Raw genomic sequence first — 13,931 nt, forward strand, 5'->3', positions numbered from 1 at the left:
ATGTGGCTCCCAGGAGAAGCTCCTGCACGGTTCGACACAGGTCAAGACCCTTCTCTCAGGACCCCTTCGCAAAGCCCAGAAATGGCTGGGGCGCACGTGTCACCCAAGGTCACGGTGAGGTGGCCATCTGCAGCTAACTAACCAAGAGCCGAGTTCCCCAAGGTCAGGCTGCCAGTGACAGCCAGCTGGGCCACCCACCAGATGCTCCCCTCCCACCCATCCAGGTCCTGCTGGACAGACCTCTGAAATCACAAGGTCAGGAGAGGGGAAGGAGCCCACTGATGAGAAACTGGAGGGCTGAGGTGGTCGTCTCCGGGCCTCCTGGGGAACAGGACCAACAGGCAGGACCCTGGGCCAGTGTGAAGAGGTATCGGGCAGCTGGCGCCACTTCCAAGGGCCTCCCAGACCTCAGGCCGCGAGCCAGAACACAAAAGCAGAAATTGTCCCATGGAGGCTCCAGCAACACCTTGGTCACTGAGAAGCAGGGGATGTCACTACCTCCGGGGGGAGAGGGGGCACACGGCACCTCCATGGACACCAGACAAACCCAGAACAATGCTCACTGGCTCTGCGAAGGCAGAAGGGCTGTCTTCTCCAAAAATGGCCACTCTCAGAACCTTCAAGTAGCTCCGGAAGCATCCAGATCACAGACGGCCAGCCTGACCGGGACGGGGCCTGAATGGAGGGCAGGGAGGCTACAGCGAGCCCCACCATGTGCTCGCCCGGAGGCCGGCCCTGTCCCGGCACACACGTGCGGACACGCGGGCCACCTCTGTGTACAGGGTGAACCCTGGGATTTGAGTGTCTCTCTCCTTCTTATTTTTGTAGCATTTTATAAATTTAGAGCTATTTCCAAATAAAAAACTGAAATGATGACCCCCCCCAACCCGATCCGGTCTCCACATGTGCCTGTGGAGAGCTCGCCATTGTGAGGCCCCATCAGCAGTCCTGACACCATCCGTCCACCTGCTGCGGTGAACGGGTCCGGACTCGGCGTGCGCACCATTCACATTTTGCACTTTATCAGCCTAGGTAACGCCCAGGCTGGGGCAGTGGTGACAATGGGTGGCATTCGTCCATGGCTAGTATTAAAGAAAACTTCTAATAAGTTTCAATCCTGTTTCTGCCCAAAGTGAGCAAACACAAGGCATGTGAACGGAAAGGACCAAAGTCGCTACTCCGGCTGGTTCTTCCCACGGACTGAGCGCCCGCTCTGCAGGCCCGGGACGCTGCGGGAGAGACCCAGGCCCAGAGAGACGGCGAGGACGCACAGCGCAGAGCACAGCAGCTCCTGCAGAGACCACCACCGAGCAAGGCACCCAGGACGAGGGCCAGAGAGGCAGGGGCCGCCCAGGGCACAGGCCGAGGTATCCAGACGCTCGGGGCGACCGTGGACCGCGGCCCGCAGCGCTGCTCTCGCGAGCACAAGGTGCTGGAACACCTGCCCACACGCCGGGAAACACCGAGTCCTCACCAGAACTCTTCCACCCGCCCCGGCCAACGTGGTCAGAACCAGTCTGCACAGCAGCCGCAATCCTGCCTCCCGGAAGAGCACCCTCCGCAGGCCGCGGCGCCCGGAGCCGGGGGGAGCCGCACCCCGGGGCGGACGTACTCACGGGATGAGACGCCCAGCGCCTCATCCGAATTCACATGCAAGGAAAGCGGGGAAGTCCACTTCGTGAAGTCACGGCGGGTGGAACGAGAATATTCGAAGAGCGCGTGGGAAGCCCACCACCGCGGCGCTTTCTCAGCGTGCCAGCTTCCGAGCGGCGGGGGGCAAAGACGACCGCCCTGCTTTTCCACGTAGCGTTCGATCCACAAACCCAACGCTTCGCTTTCCCGGTCTGGTTTTCGGTGCTTCTTTCCAGAGCAGCTGCTGCTTTAGACACCACGCAGGCCCTTCCCCCGAGGACCCCGACGCCCCGATGCCGGCAGGGGCACCGTCGTGACCTGCCTCCGGCACCACGTCCAGGAGGCAAACCCAGGGGCCCGTGCAGCTGTGGGGTGGCCAGAGCAGGGCCTCCACCTGCCCGGAAGGGCCGAGCCACCCCCTCCCTCACTTCGCCAATCCACAGCCCAACAGAACTTTTCTAAATTACAGTCACGCTAAGGGCCAGAAACGTGGGGAAAAAAAGACATACAAAACTCAAGTCCGGACTTTCCACAGTTCTATTCAGCAAACATAAAATTCCTCGGTCGAATGGCTACTAAGCATTCACTCTCCATTTCCGTCCTCACCCGGTGTCTGAGGGCGCGGCACCCTCCAGGAAATTGGGCTGTGGACCCGATCCTCCCTCCACCCTTCTCGTTGACTCAGGTAACTCACTAGGTGCGCACGTGCCCCGAGCAACGCACACGTAAACGACCCAAGTGGCCGAGAGGACCAGGCTAACGTCCGGACCAACACAGCACATCAGCCTCTGCTCATTAGAGGCCTCTCTCCTCCACACATAAAGAGCGACTCCCACCAAAGGGCAACAAGAGAGAATTACCAGCTCTGGAGCTTTGGGGCAACTCAGTGAGTCCCTGACCGCCCCCACCTGCACCCTCGCCTCACAGGCCTCAACCGGTCCCTCCCTCCCCCACGAAGCAGCAGGGAACGGAGGAGGAACCAGAGAAGGATCTAATCGGAAAAGCGGCTACTCAAGAGCTAGAACAGCACAGCCAAGACGTTGATCGTTCTTGGAAGGGAAGGCAAAAAGGGAGGGGAGTGGGATTTCCCGCACGCCCCCAGGAACGGGGGCCACCAGACCAGCCACACCGTGGGCCACGGCAGGATCAGCGTAGCGGCTGGCGAGCCTGGCCACCCCAGCACCTGCCCTGACCACCCACAGGGTGGTCCAACAACAGCTTACCAACCGGCTAAGGGTGACCAGAAGACCTTCCAAGGATGGTGCTGTGGCCCAAAACATCAAGGTCGCCCAGCAGGTCTGGGCGAGCCACACGGCAAGGCCACGAATCTCTCCCCAGCCACATCTTTTATCTCTACTCCAAACCGAAACCAATTTTATTCCTAAATTAAGAAAAGAAAGAAACAAACAGGGGCCAGACTACACTTTCAGTACATGGTTTATTAACTACATCACCCGCTTTCAAAGATTCAGATCCAAAGCCGGCGTTTTGTCCGTCAGGCTGGTCACCCGGGACCTGCGAGCACCCACATTTTCCAACTGGAAATGCTTTCTCCTGCAAGTGGCCCAGCAGCCCCACAGGCCAGCCCTCTTCAGCACCGCTCATCAGGAGCGGGCAACCACAAGGCGCTGGGCACAGCCAAGGGAGACCAGACACTTCTGGATTCTCAATTTGTTAGGTCACGTGGCTTCCCTTTCATTTACTTGCATTACAGCAAACGCTAAGACCCGGGGCTCTTCCACAGAAGCTCTGGATGCAAATCTCACACTCTCTGCCCCACAGGTAGAAACGCAAGTGAAATGGTTTTTTAAAAGTCCAGCTGACTGATCTGCAAAGACACACCTTGGTTTCAACAATGGTTTCCTCCGGATAAGAAGGACGAGCAGTTTTGGTCACTTCTGTCTGAATTTACCGATTCTACGAGAAGTATGTGCTGCTCTATAAAACTTCACTTGGGGAAAAAAAAAAAAAAACGCACCTCTAACTCTAATACAAAGTAAGTGCCAGAGTCTTTGGATCGAACAGCACTCCAACGTAAGGTCCCACTGCACCTTACAACCGAACCGGTGAGCTCGACGAAACTCACGACCCGTTAAAACCACATTACGATGTCCAATCGCAACGTGCTGGTGTTCCCACCGCAGATACACAGAAGCACGACACAAAAAGCTATCCTTCAATATGCTGAATGTTCTACTTCTCAACAACTGAAACACCCGCGAGTCTGTCATACGCTCAATTTGTGAGATGCGCAGGTTCGATTCCCACGCAACTCACTCACCAACGATTCGCAGTCCAGCAACAACAGGTACCCCACGAGCTGCTCTCGGGGCGGACTTCACCACCTCAACGCTTCGCTTCCTTCACCGAAGGGTTTTAAAGCCTTCGTGCCCTATTATCAAGCGTGCTGCAGCCTCAAAGCTCAAGGAGTGTCTGAGCGAGGGGTCTGCTGTCCCACCCTCAGGCTCTGGCATAAGACCAAACCACTTACCTCACATTCCGAACGAAGTAAGAGCGAGTCGGCAGCAGGAGGAGCAAGGAGGAACAAGGGCAGGGACAAAAGTGGGCACAGCTGGTGGGGACTGGCCTCTGTGACACGTGTAAGAGCAAGGACAAGGGCCTGACCCCACTACCACGAACCCCCCACTACCGCAGACCCCCCCCCCCCCCCCCCCCCCCCCCCCACCTCACACCGCTGACCGACTGCAGACTGCTCTGTTGGAGAGCCCTACACGGACCGGGCAACATCCACACCGCGAAGGAAACGGTCAGGAGACCCAGAAAGGCTGTCACAACAGGAAGGAGACCAGCGCCTCCCTCCGTGAAGCTCCGGTCAGCCCCACTCCGATCTCCGGGCCTGTCTGTCTTACCCTCCTTCACTTTACGACAGATTCATTTTAAACGCTACAAGGTTCTAGGGGCTTTGGGTGGCTCCGCTGGTTGAGCATCCTGAGTCTTCGTTTCGGCTCAGGTCACGAACTCATGGTCCGTGAGACTGAGCCCCGTGTCAGGCTCTGCTCAGACAGTGTGGGGTCTGCTTAGGATTCTCATTCTCTCTCATTCTCTCGGTCTCTCTCTCTCCTCAAAATAAGTAAACATTAAAAAACAATAATAAAGGGTGCCCGGGTGGCTCAGTCGGTGAAGCGTCCAACTCTGGCTCAGGTCATGATCTCGCGGTTCCTGAGTTCGAGCCCCACGTCAGCTCTGCGCTGATGGCTCAGAGCCTGGAGCCTGCTTTGGATTCTGTGTCTCCCTCTCTGTCTGCCCCTCCCCTGCTCGTGCTGTCTCTCTCAAAATAAAAACAAAGGTTAAAAAATATATAATAATAATAACAAAGCCAAATAAAGCACCACAAGGTTCTCAAACTCAGTGGGGAAGTGGAGCGAGGACCGGCATCTTATGGCGTCAAAGGTGGTGACCGCACCCGCGGTGCTCGGGGGCCCCCCCGACCCTAATTACTGCAGTCAGCGTGGCCCTGGGCTCCCCGAGCTCCGCGTGGCAGGGACCAGCGGAGAGCACGTAAGCAGAAGGCGCGCGATCCTCTGACACAGCCGCGGCCGCGCCCCGGCCCCCCCCTCCGGGCTCCTCCTCTATCCCACGCTGGCACGCACTTACTCTCTGAGGGGGGATATACGGGGCGCACACCGGGCGGCAGGACCGCACAGGGCTCACTCAGCGTCTTCTTCGCCTTTTTTGCTTTCTTCCTGACCTTGGACGTGGACCTGACCGTCTTGACGGAGCTCTCTTTTTCGACAGACACCGTTTTTCATTTCCACCTCCCCGTAAATGTTCAGAGGCCGCCGCGTACAGCCCGGGGGGCGTGTGGGCGTCACAGTAAGCGGTCTTCCTGACAGAGAAGGTCGCGGCGCCGCCCGCGAGTTCCTTCACGGGCTCCATCTTCATGTAGAGGCCGGCCCTCTGGGCGCACGTCACGTGGAACGCCGTGTAGCAGTTTGCCTTGTGGCACTGGATGCAGGCGCCCACGCCCTTCTGCTTGCAGAGGTAGCACGTCAGTTTCCACCGGGCCGGGGGGATGTTCCTCACTGCCGTCGATGGGCTCGATGAACACCGTGTTGGCGAAGCCGACCTCCGGGATCCACAGGGCGCACACCACGTGGCCCCAGCGGTCGTCGTCCGTCTTTTGAAGGCACCTCCCTTGTTCGGGCAGAGCACGCAGTCGGCGGGCCGGGCCCGGGACTGCAGGCAGTGTCGGCAGAGCCACTGGCCCTCGGGGATGTAGGGCACCCCGTAGCACTCCTGGTGCACGGCCAGGTTGCACATGTCGCAGAAGAGGATCACGTTGCTGTTCTGGCACTCGCCGTCCATTGCAGATGCAGCACACGGCGTCTTCGTCGATCAGGGACTGCTGCTCCCCCTGCTTCTGGTTTCTCGCAGTAGGACTCCTTCTCGAAGCGGTCCATCAAGAACTCGAACACGCTCTGCGACACGGCCGACACGCAGTCGCCCTTGCGCTTCTCGTTGACGATCTCCAGCCAGGCGTAATCCTCCTCGTCCATGTCGTACTCCACCTCGTTGTCCAGCTCCTCGGCCGACTTCTCGATGAACTTGTAGTACACCGGGGGCCTCCGGGGGGGCGGACGGCGGGCTGTACTCCACGATCCGCACCTTGGGCTCAGGAAGCGCGCTGGGCCGAGGCCAGCGTGCCGTGGGCACTGGGGAGGGCTTCGTTTTTCTTTTTGACTCGGTTGTTTTTGTGGCGCTTAGTTCTTAAGCACACCGGTGGCCTCTCGCTATTTTCTTTGTTGCTGTTGCATTCGCTCATCTCTTGAGCCGTGAGGTCATCTTCCAGGATGATCTCCAGGGGATCAAAATACTGATCCGATGGAGGCGCCCCTCGATCTCTATCTCAACCATCCTCTGGGCCTGCGCGTAGGTCAGGGTCTCTCGCGTGGGGAGTGCTTAGTACTGCACGGGGAGGAAGGGTGTCTCGCTGCAGCGCCGCGATGACATCGTCCTTTCCTCCTCATTTGGTACTGACTCCCTAAAACAGAGGGAAAGGCCAAGTTAGCTCCGTGCAGAAGACACGGACGAGAAAACCACCAGACGCGCCGGGGGCAGAGCTAACCGACCAACCCCAAGCTAAATCACAACGAAACTCCCAGCTAACAACCTCTCTGCGGAGTCCCAGATCACTCGTCCCCGGGACTCGTGATCGTGTCCAACAACCTTCCCCACCAGGTCCCTCCCGGACCAGAGGAGAGGACGAGGAGTGAGGAGGGGCCTCTGAGAGGGACAAGAGCCTGTGGGCCGCCCTGTGATTCCCACAGCTCGCCGAGCACCTTCCTGACCAGCTGACAGGTTACCACGATGACTGCAACATCCCTCACGAGCAGGGAGCCCCGGCCCTGAGCCAGAGAAGCCCACACACAGGGCTGGACCCCAGCAGGCGCCAAAGTCAGGACAGCAAGGCAAGCGTGCTCGGCGGCTCCTTCACCCCTGACCAACACTCCCCTTCGCAGGGATCTTCCCTGCAGCCCAGTGCAACACCCCTGCTGGGTGCCGGGAGCCTAGGCAGTGAGAGCACAGAGCACAGCCGTCCGTCCTCTCCACGACGCGCCCTCCACACCCACGTGGAGATACAGGGCGACTCGAGCACACCGGGACCAGAGAGAGGAGCCCCGTACTGGTCTGGGGGGCCGTCCTCACCCGGGGAGGCCCCCGCCCAGCTTCCAGAGTGACCACCACAGAAACCCCCCGCAGCCCAGCCAGCCTGCCCCGCCCCCACAAGGCCACTCCTCAGCTGCCGCCCCGACGGCGGCACCGGGCCGTGCCCTCCTCGTCCTCCGGCACACCCAGACGAGACGTGCCATATACCACAGGGGGCATCTCTGCCCTCACGCCACACTGAGGGCCGCCCCTGAGAACCACACGCTGCCCGGGGAACCCCCACCCCGGGGTGGCCAGCAGGGGCTCAGGTGCCTGAAATCTTGGCCACGGAGCTCTAGGAGAACTTGCTCTTCTCAGAGCTCCACCCTCCGACTCAGTAACCGAGTCTATTTTCAGTCTCCCTCCTGTGAAGACTCCGGGGTCTGGACCACCACCCGCCAAGCCAACTGTCACCTTGGGAAATGATGGCCAGGACCGAGGACTCCTCCCTCCAAACAACTACACTGTACTGACAGGAAGCAAGATGACTTTAAGCGACTGGCTTACAAATGAACATTCCACAGTGGAGCCCCAGGCCCACTGCTACACACGCCAAGACTGGGAGAGCCGGCAAGGGGGCGCCCCCAGGACCTGACTGCCTCAAGGCGGCCTAGCTGATCTTCCAGAAAAGTCCTCAAGGAGCGAGCGCTTGGTAAGCCCCAAAAGGCAATCCCAGCAAACCCTAAATGTGCTTTTTAAGACAGACCCTTCTGATCTTTGTCAAATACAAACCCACGTTTTACATTGAAATTTAACAAGAATTCCCTGCAAGGACAGGCCCGGAAAACACTCTGGCCGGCCAAAACCCAACTCACCTGGCATGGCAGGGGTCTCCAGGCGCCCACTCAACCCCGGGCCCCCCAGAAATGGGCCACAAAGTCACCGACCAGCCAGTCCTGCACCAGCAGTGCTCTCGGAAGGGGGCTGGGTGCAGCCCCCGGGGTGTCAGCACCACAGCCTACACGGAGGGGACCCTAACGCCCCCGGGGACGGACGACTTTGCACGTCATTACTGAGATGGGGTCGTGGGGTCCAAGTGACAACCGGCTACTCACCGGATGAAAAGCAAACTCGTAAGTTTCTCCGCGCCGCCAAAGTACCAGGTAGCTCTAAGTGCAACCAGCCTCCACAACCCACGCTCTCCCGATGGGCCCCTCAACCACTCTGCACACCAACTTCGCCTAACAGCGGTCACGGCAGCTCCAGCGTCTGAAGATGGAACCGTGACGGGGAAGGAGGGCAGGCAGTGGCACGGAGTGACCGGCTGCTCACGGCTCCTGGCTTCCCGACACCCTCTGTCACCGCCATGTGGCTCCAAGCACACTTGGCGCTTCTGCAGAGGGACAAGCAGTCCCACCAGGGGGTGGTCAGCGAGGACAAGAAGCCTTTCCAGCCGGAATCCAGTGAAATACACCCAGAAAAGCCGCCTGGGCCACCAGAGAGGAGGCCTGCACGCTAAGGAGCAGCGAACGTCTTCAAATCAGTTCATTTCCTGCCTGGCTGGGAACAAGCCACTCCACCGGTCCCGGCCCTGCTCCCGCTAAAGCAGGGGCAGGATCATAGCCGGCTCCGGCCGGTGTGAACACTGCCCGGCTTCCCACGAGGCGCTCGGGGCAGCGCCTGGCGGAGCCCGAAAGGGCATACGCCACCCTAATTCCCCAAGCCCACCCAGGCAGGGGTGAACCTTCGGGGTGACGAAAACGTTCGGGATGGGCGTGGCAGTTTCCTGGGCGGACGGAGTTGTGTCAAAACTCAAGTGTGCCCTAACAGGGGCTGCGTCTTCTCCGAATCACACCTCGGTGCGCTCACTTCTCCTTCGACCAGGGCCCAAGGGAGCCGAGCAGGGCTCGGTTCCCCACAGCCAGAGGGACGAAGGGACGACGGGCTGTCCCTGCAGCCGGGTCCGGGGCCCCCCACCGCCCAACCGCCAGACCCGCGCGGCCTCCCCGGCTTCTCTGCTGGGAAACGTTTAAAGTCCGGCCCTGTTACAGGGAGTTTCCTGTCTTGGCAAGACAAACCGCCTCTATCTGTTACATAATGCGACCCGCTCGGGCACAATGACTCCCGGCCGCGTTAAAACGCCGACTCTGGGGCAGAGGGGCCGCCGCGCCCGACCCCCGGCCCACACGCGGGGGGCCGGCCGCCGGGTCCCGATCCGCCGCCCGCCATCGCGGCGGCCGGCACAGGGCGGCCTCCGGGACACCGGGGCCCCGGCCTCCCCGGCACCCCGGCCTCCTCAACAGCCCGACCTCAACACCCGGACTCTCGGGCCTCCCCGCCCAGCGTCCCCGACACCCCGGCCTCCCCGATCTCCCCGATCTCCCCGCCCCGGCCTCCTCGCCACCTCGGCTCCCTCCTCCCCCCCCCCCACCCCGCCCGGCCCGGCCTCCAGGCCGCCCTCAGGCCGCCCACCCGCCCGCCCGCCCGCCCGCCCGCGGACAATGCGCCGCCCGCCGCGGCCGCCAAACATGGCGTCGGCACAGGCACCCGAGAGGCCGGCGGGCGAGGCGAGGCGAGGCGAGGCGAGGCGAGGCGGCGGCCCCGGCCCCGGCCCCGGCCCCCGCCCACTCACCTTCGGGGCCGCGGCCGCGGGAGCCCGGCGGCGGGCGCGGGGGGCCGGCGCGGCCAAGGCGGCGCTAATGGCGCCCGCGGCTCCTCCGCCAACGGCCGCGCAGGCCCGGCCCGCCGCCGCTCTGGGCGCGGGCTCCTGTCGGCGGCGCCCGGCCCGGCTCGGCTCGGCTCGGCGGCCGCGGGCTCGCGGGCTCTCGGGCTCTCGCGGGCGGGCGGGCGGCGCGGGGCCCGGCGGGGAGGCCCGGCGCGGGGAGGGGGGGGCTCGGCCGGCGGCGGCGACGGCGGAGGCGGCGACGGCGGCGGCGGCGGCGGCGGCGGCGGCGGCGGCGGGGCGCGGGGCGCGGGCGCGGGGAGGGTCGGACGCCCGGGCCGGCTCGCTCGCTCGCTCGCTCGCTCCCCAGCGAAGCAAACAATGCGGCGAGCGCTCCGCCCGGCGCGCTGCGTGCGAGACGCGCCCCGCCCGCCGCCGCCGCCATGACGCGCGCCGCCGGGGGAGGGGCGGGCTGAGGGGCGCCGGCCGGGGAGGGAGGGGCGGCCGGGCGGAGGGGGCGCGGGGACCCTGGGCTGGGGGCCTGAGGGGCGCGGGGACCCTGGGCTGGGGGCCTGAGGGGACTCTGGGCTGGGGCCTGAGGGGCGCGGGGACCCTGGGCTGGGGCCTGAGGAGTGAGCGGACGGAGGGGAACGGGGACCCTGGGCTGGGGGCCTGAGGGGACCCTGAACTGGGGCCTGAGGGGCGCGGGGACCCTGGGCTGGGGCCTGAGGGGCGCGGGGACCCTGAACTGGGGCCTGAGGGGCACTGGGACCCTCGGCTGGGGCCTGAGGGGACCCTGGGCTGGGGCCTGAGGGGCTCGGGGACCCTGGGCTGGGGCCTGAGGGGACCCTGGGCTGGGGGTCTGAGGGGTGAGCGGACGGAGGGGAACGGGGACCCTGGGCTGGGGGCCTGAGGGGCGCGGGGACCCTGGGCTGGGGCCTGAGGGGCGCGGGGACCCTGGGCTGGGGCCTGAGGGGCGCGGGGACCCTGGGCTGGGGCCTGAGGGGACCCTGGGCTGGGGCCTGAGGGGACCCTGGGCTGGGGCCTGAGGGGACCCTGGGCTGGGGCCTGAGGGGCGCGGGGACCCTGGGCTGGGGCCTGAGGGGACCCTGGGCTGGGGCCTGATGGGACCCTGGGCTGGGGCCTGAGGGGACCCTGGGCTGGGGCCTGAGGGGCTCGGGGACCCTGGGCTGGGGCCTGAGGGGACCCTGGGCTGGGGGTCTGAGGGGTGAGCGGACGGAGGGGAACGGGGACCCTGGGCTGGGGGCCTGAGGGGCGCGGGGACCCTGGGCTGGGGCCTGAGGGGACTCTGGGCTGGGGCCTGAGGGGCGCGGGGACCCTGGGCTGGGGCCTGAGGGGCGCGGGGACCCTGGGCTGGGGCCTGAGGGGACCCTGGGCTGGGGCCTGAGGGGACCCTGGGCTGGGGCCTGAGGGGACCCTGGGCTGGGGCCTGAGGGGCGCGGGGACCCTGGGCTGGGGCCTGAGGGGACCCTGGGCTGGGGCCTGAGGGGACCCTGGGCTGGGGCCTGAGGGGCGCGGGGACCCTGGGCTGGGGCCTGAGGGGCGCGGGGACCCTGGGCTGGGGCCTGAGGGGACCCTGGGCTGGGGGTCTGAGGGGTGAGCGGACGGAGGGGAACGGGGACCCTGGGCTGGGGGCCTGAGGGGCGCGGGGACCCTGGGCTGGGGCCTGAGGGGCGCGGGGACCCTGGGCTGGGGCCTGAGGGGACTCTGGGCTGGGGCCTGAGGGGCGCGGGGACCCTGAACTGGGGCCTGAGGGGCGCGGGGACCCTGGGCTGGGGCCTGAGGGGACCCTGGGCTGGGGGTCTGAGGGGTGAGCGGACGGAGGGGAACGGGGACCCTGGGCTGGGGGCCTGAGGGGCGCGGGGACCCTGGGCTGGGGCCTGAGGGGACTCTGGGCTGGGGCCTGAGGGGCGCGGGGACCCTGGGCTGGGGCCTGAGGGGACCCTGGGCTGGGGCCTGAGGGGCGCGGGGACCCTGGGCTGGGGCCTGAGGGGACCCTGGGCTGGGGGTCTGAGGGGTGAGCGGACGGAGGGGAACGGGGACCCTGGGCTGGGGGCCTGAGGGGCGCGGGGACCCTGGGCTGGGGCCTGAGGGGCTCGGGGACCCTGGGCTGGGGCCTGAGGGGACCCTGGGCTGGGGGTCTGAGGGGTGAGCGGACGGAGGGTAACGGGGACCCTGGGCTGGGGGCCTGAGGGGCGCGGGGACCCTGGGCTGGGGCCTGAGGGGACTCTGGGCTGGGGCCTGAGGGGCGCGGGGACCCTGGGCTGGGGGCCTGAGGGGACTCTGGGCTGGGGCCTGAGGGGCGCGGGGACCCTGGGCTGGGGCCTGAGGGGCGCGGGGACCCTGGGCTGGGGCCTGAGGGGACTCTGGGCTGGGGCCTGAGGGGCGCGGGGACCCTGGGCTGGGGCCTGAGGGGACTCTGGGCTGGGGCCTGAGGGGCGCGGGGACCCTGGGCTGGGGCCTGAGGGGCTCGGGGACCCTGGGCTGGGGCCTGAAGGGACTCTGGGCTGGGGCCTGAGGGGCGCGGGGACCCTGGGCTGGGGCCTGAGGGGCTCGGGGACCCTGGGCTGGGGCCTGAGGGGACTCTGGGCTGGGGCCTGAGGGGCGCGGGGACCCTGGGCTGGGGCCTGAGGGGCTCGGGGACCCTGGGCTGGGGCCTGAGGGGACCCTGGGCTGGGGGTCTGAGGGGTGAGCGGACGGAGGGGAACGGGGACCCTGGGCTGGGGGCCTGAGGGGCGCGGGGACCCTGGGCTGGGGCCTGAGGGGACCCTGGGCTGGGGGTCTGAGGGGTGAGCGGACGGAGGGGAACGGGGACCCTGGGCTGGGGGCCTGAGGGGCGCGGGGACCCTGGGCTGGGGCCTGAGGGGACTCTGGGCTGGGGCCTGAGGGGCGCGGGGACCCTGAACTGGGGCCTGAGGGGCGCGGGGACCCTGGGCTGGGGCCTGAGGGGACCCTGGGCTGGGGGTCTGAGGGGTGAGCGGACGGAGGGGAACGGGGACCCTGGGCTGGGGGCCTGAGGGGCGCGGGGACCCTGGGCTGGGGCCTGAGGGGACTCTGGGCTGGGGCCTGAGGGGCGCGGGGACCCTGGGCTGGGGCCTGAGGGGACCCTGGGCTGGGGCCTGAGGGGCGCGGGGACCCTGGGCTGGGGCCTGAGGGGACCCTGGGCTGGGGGTCTGAGGGGTGAGCGGACGGAGGGGAACGGGGACCCTGGGCTGGGGGCCTGAGGGGCGCGGGGACCCTGGGCTGGGGCCTGAGGGGACACTGGGCTGGGGCCTGAGGGGCGCGGGGACCCTGGGCTGGGGCCTGAGGGGACCCTGGGCTGGGGGTCTGAGGGGTGAGCGGACGGAGGGGAACGGGGACCCTGGGCTGGGGGCCTGAGGGGCGCGGGGACCCTGGGCTGGGGCCTGAGGGGACCCTGGGCTGGGGCCTGAGGGGACCCTGGGCTGGGGGTCTGAGGGGTGAGCGGACGGAGGGGAACGGGGACCCTGGGCTGGGGGCCTGAGGGGCGCGGGGACCCTGGGCTGGGGCCTGAGGGGCTCGGGGACCCTGGGCTGGGGCCTGAGGGGACCCTGGGCTGGGGGTCTGAGGGGTGAGCGGACGGAGGGGAACGGGGACCCTGGGCTGGGGGCCTGAGGGGCGCGGGGACCCTGGGCTGGGGCCTGAGGGGACTCTGGGCTGGGGCCTGAGGGGCGCGGGGACCCTGGGCTGGGGCCTGAGGGGACCCTGGGCTGGGGGTCTGAGGGGTGAGCGGACGGAGGGGAACGGGGACCCTGGGCTGGGGGCCTGAGGGGACTCTGGGCTGGGGCCTGAGGGGCGCGGGGACCCTGGGCTGGGGCCTGAGGGGACCCTGAACTGGGGCCTGAGGGGCGCGGGGACCCTGGGCTGGGGGCCTGAGGGGACCCTGAACTGGGGCCTGAGGGGCGCGGGGACCCTGGGCTGGGGGCCTGAGGGGACCCTGGGCTGGGGGCCTGAGGGGACCCTGGGCTGGGGCCTGAGGGGCTCGGGGACC

General features: G+C 66.5%; 1 protein-coding gene across 1 annotated transcript in view; it reads right to left on the minus strand.

The window, feature by feature from the left end:
- Positions 1 to 6,630, minus strand: part of BRD1 (bromodomain containing 1) — a 39,491-nt gene extending 32,861 nt beyond the window's left edge. The window contains 12 exon segments of the mRNA XM_047866373.1: positions 5,240 to 5,280; positions 5,282 to 5,380; positions 5,382 to 5,450; positions 5,452 to 5,676; positions 5,678 to 5,775; positions 5,778 to 5,958; positions 5,960 to 6,019; positions 6,021 to 6,224; positions 6,226 to 6,279; positions 6,281 to 6,465; positions 6,468 to 6,548; positions 6,551 to 6,630. Coding sequence (XP_047722329.1) covers positions 5,240 to 5,280; positions 5,282 to 5,380; positions 5,382 to 5,450; positions 5,452 to 5,676; positions 5,678 to 5,775; positions 5,778 to 5,958; positions 5,960 to 6,019; positions 6,021 to 6,224; positions 6,226 to 6,279; positions 6,281 to 6,465; positions 6,468 to 6,548; positions 6,551 to 6,620 — 1,367 coding nt within the window. The 5' untranslated portion in view covers positions 6,621 to 6,630.
- Between the last annotated feature and the right edge of the window lie 7,301 nt (positions 6,631 to 13,931).

The sequence above is a fragment of the Prionailurus viverrinus genome, chromosome B4 (assembly GCF_022837055.1).
Source record: "Prionailurus viverrinus isolate Anna chromosome B4, UM_Priviv_1.0, whole genome shotgun sequence".
Lineage (NCBI taxonomy): Eukaryota > Metazoa > Chordata > Mammalia > Carnivora > Felidae > Prionailurus > Prionailurus viverrinus.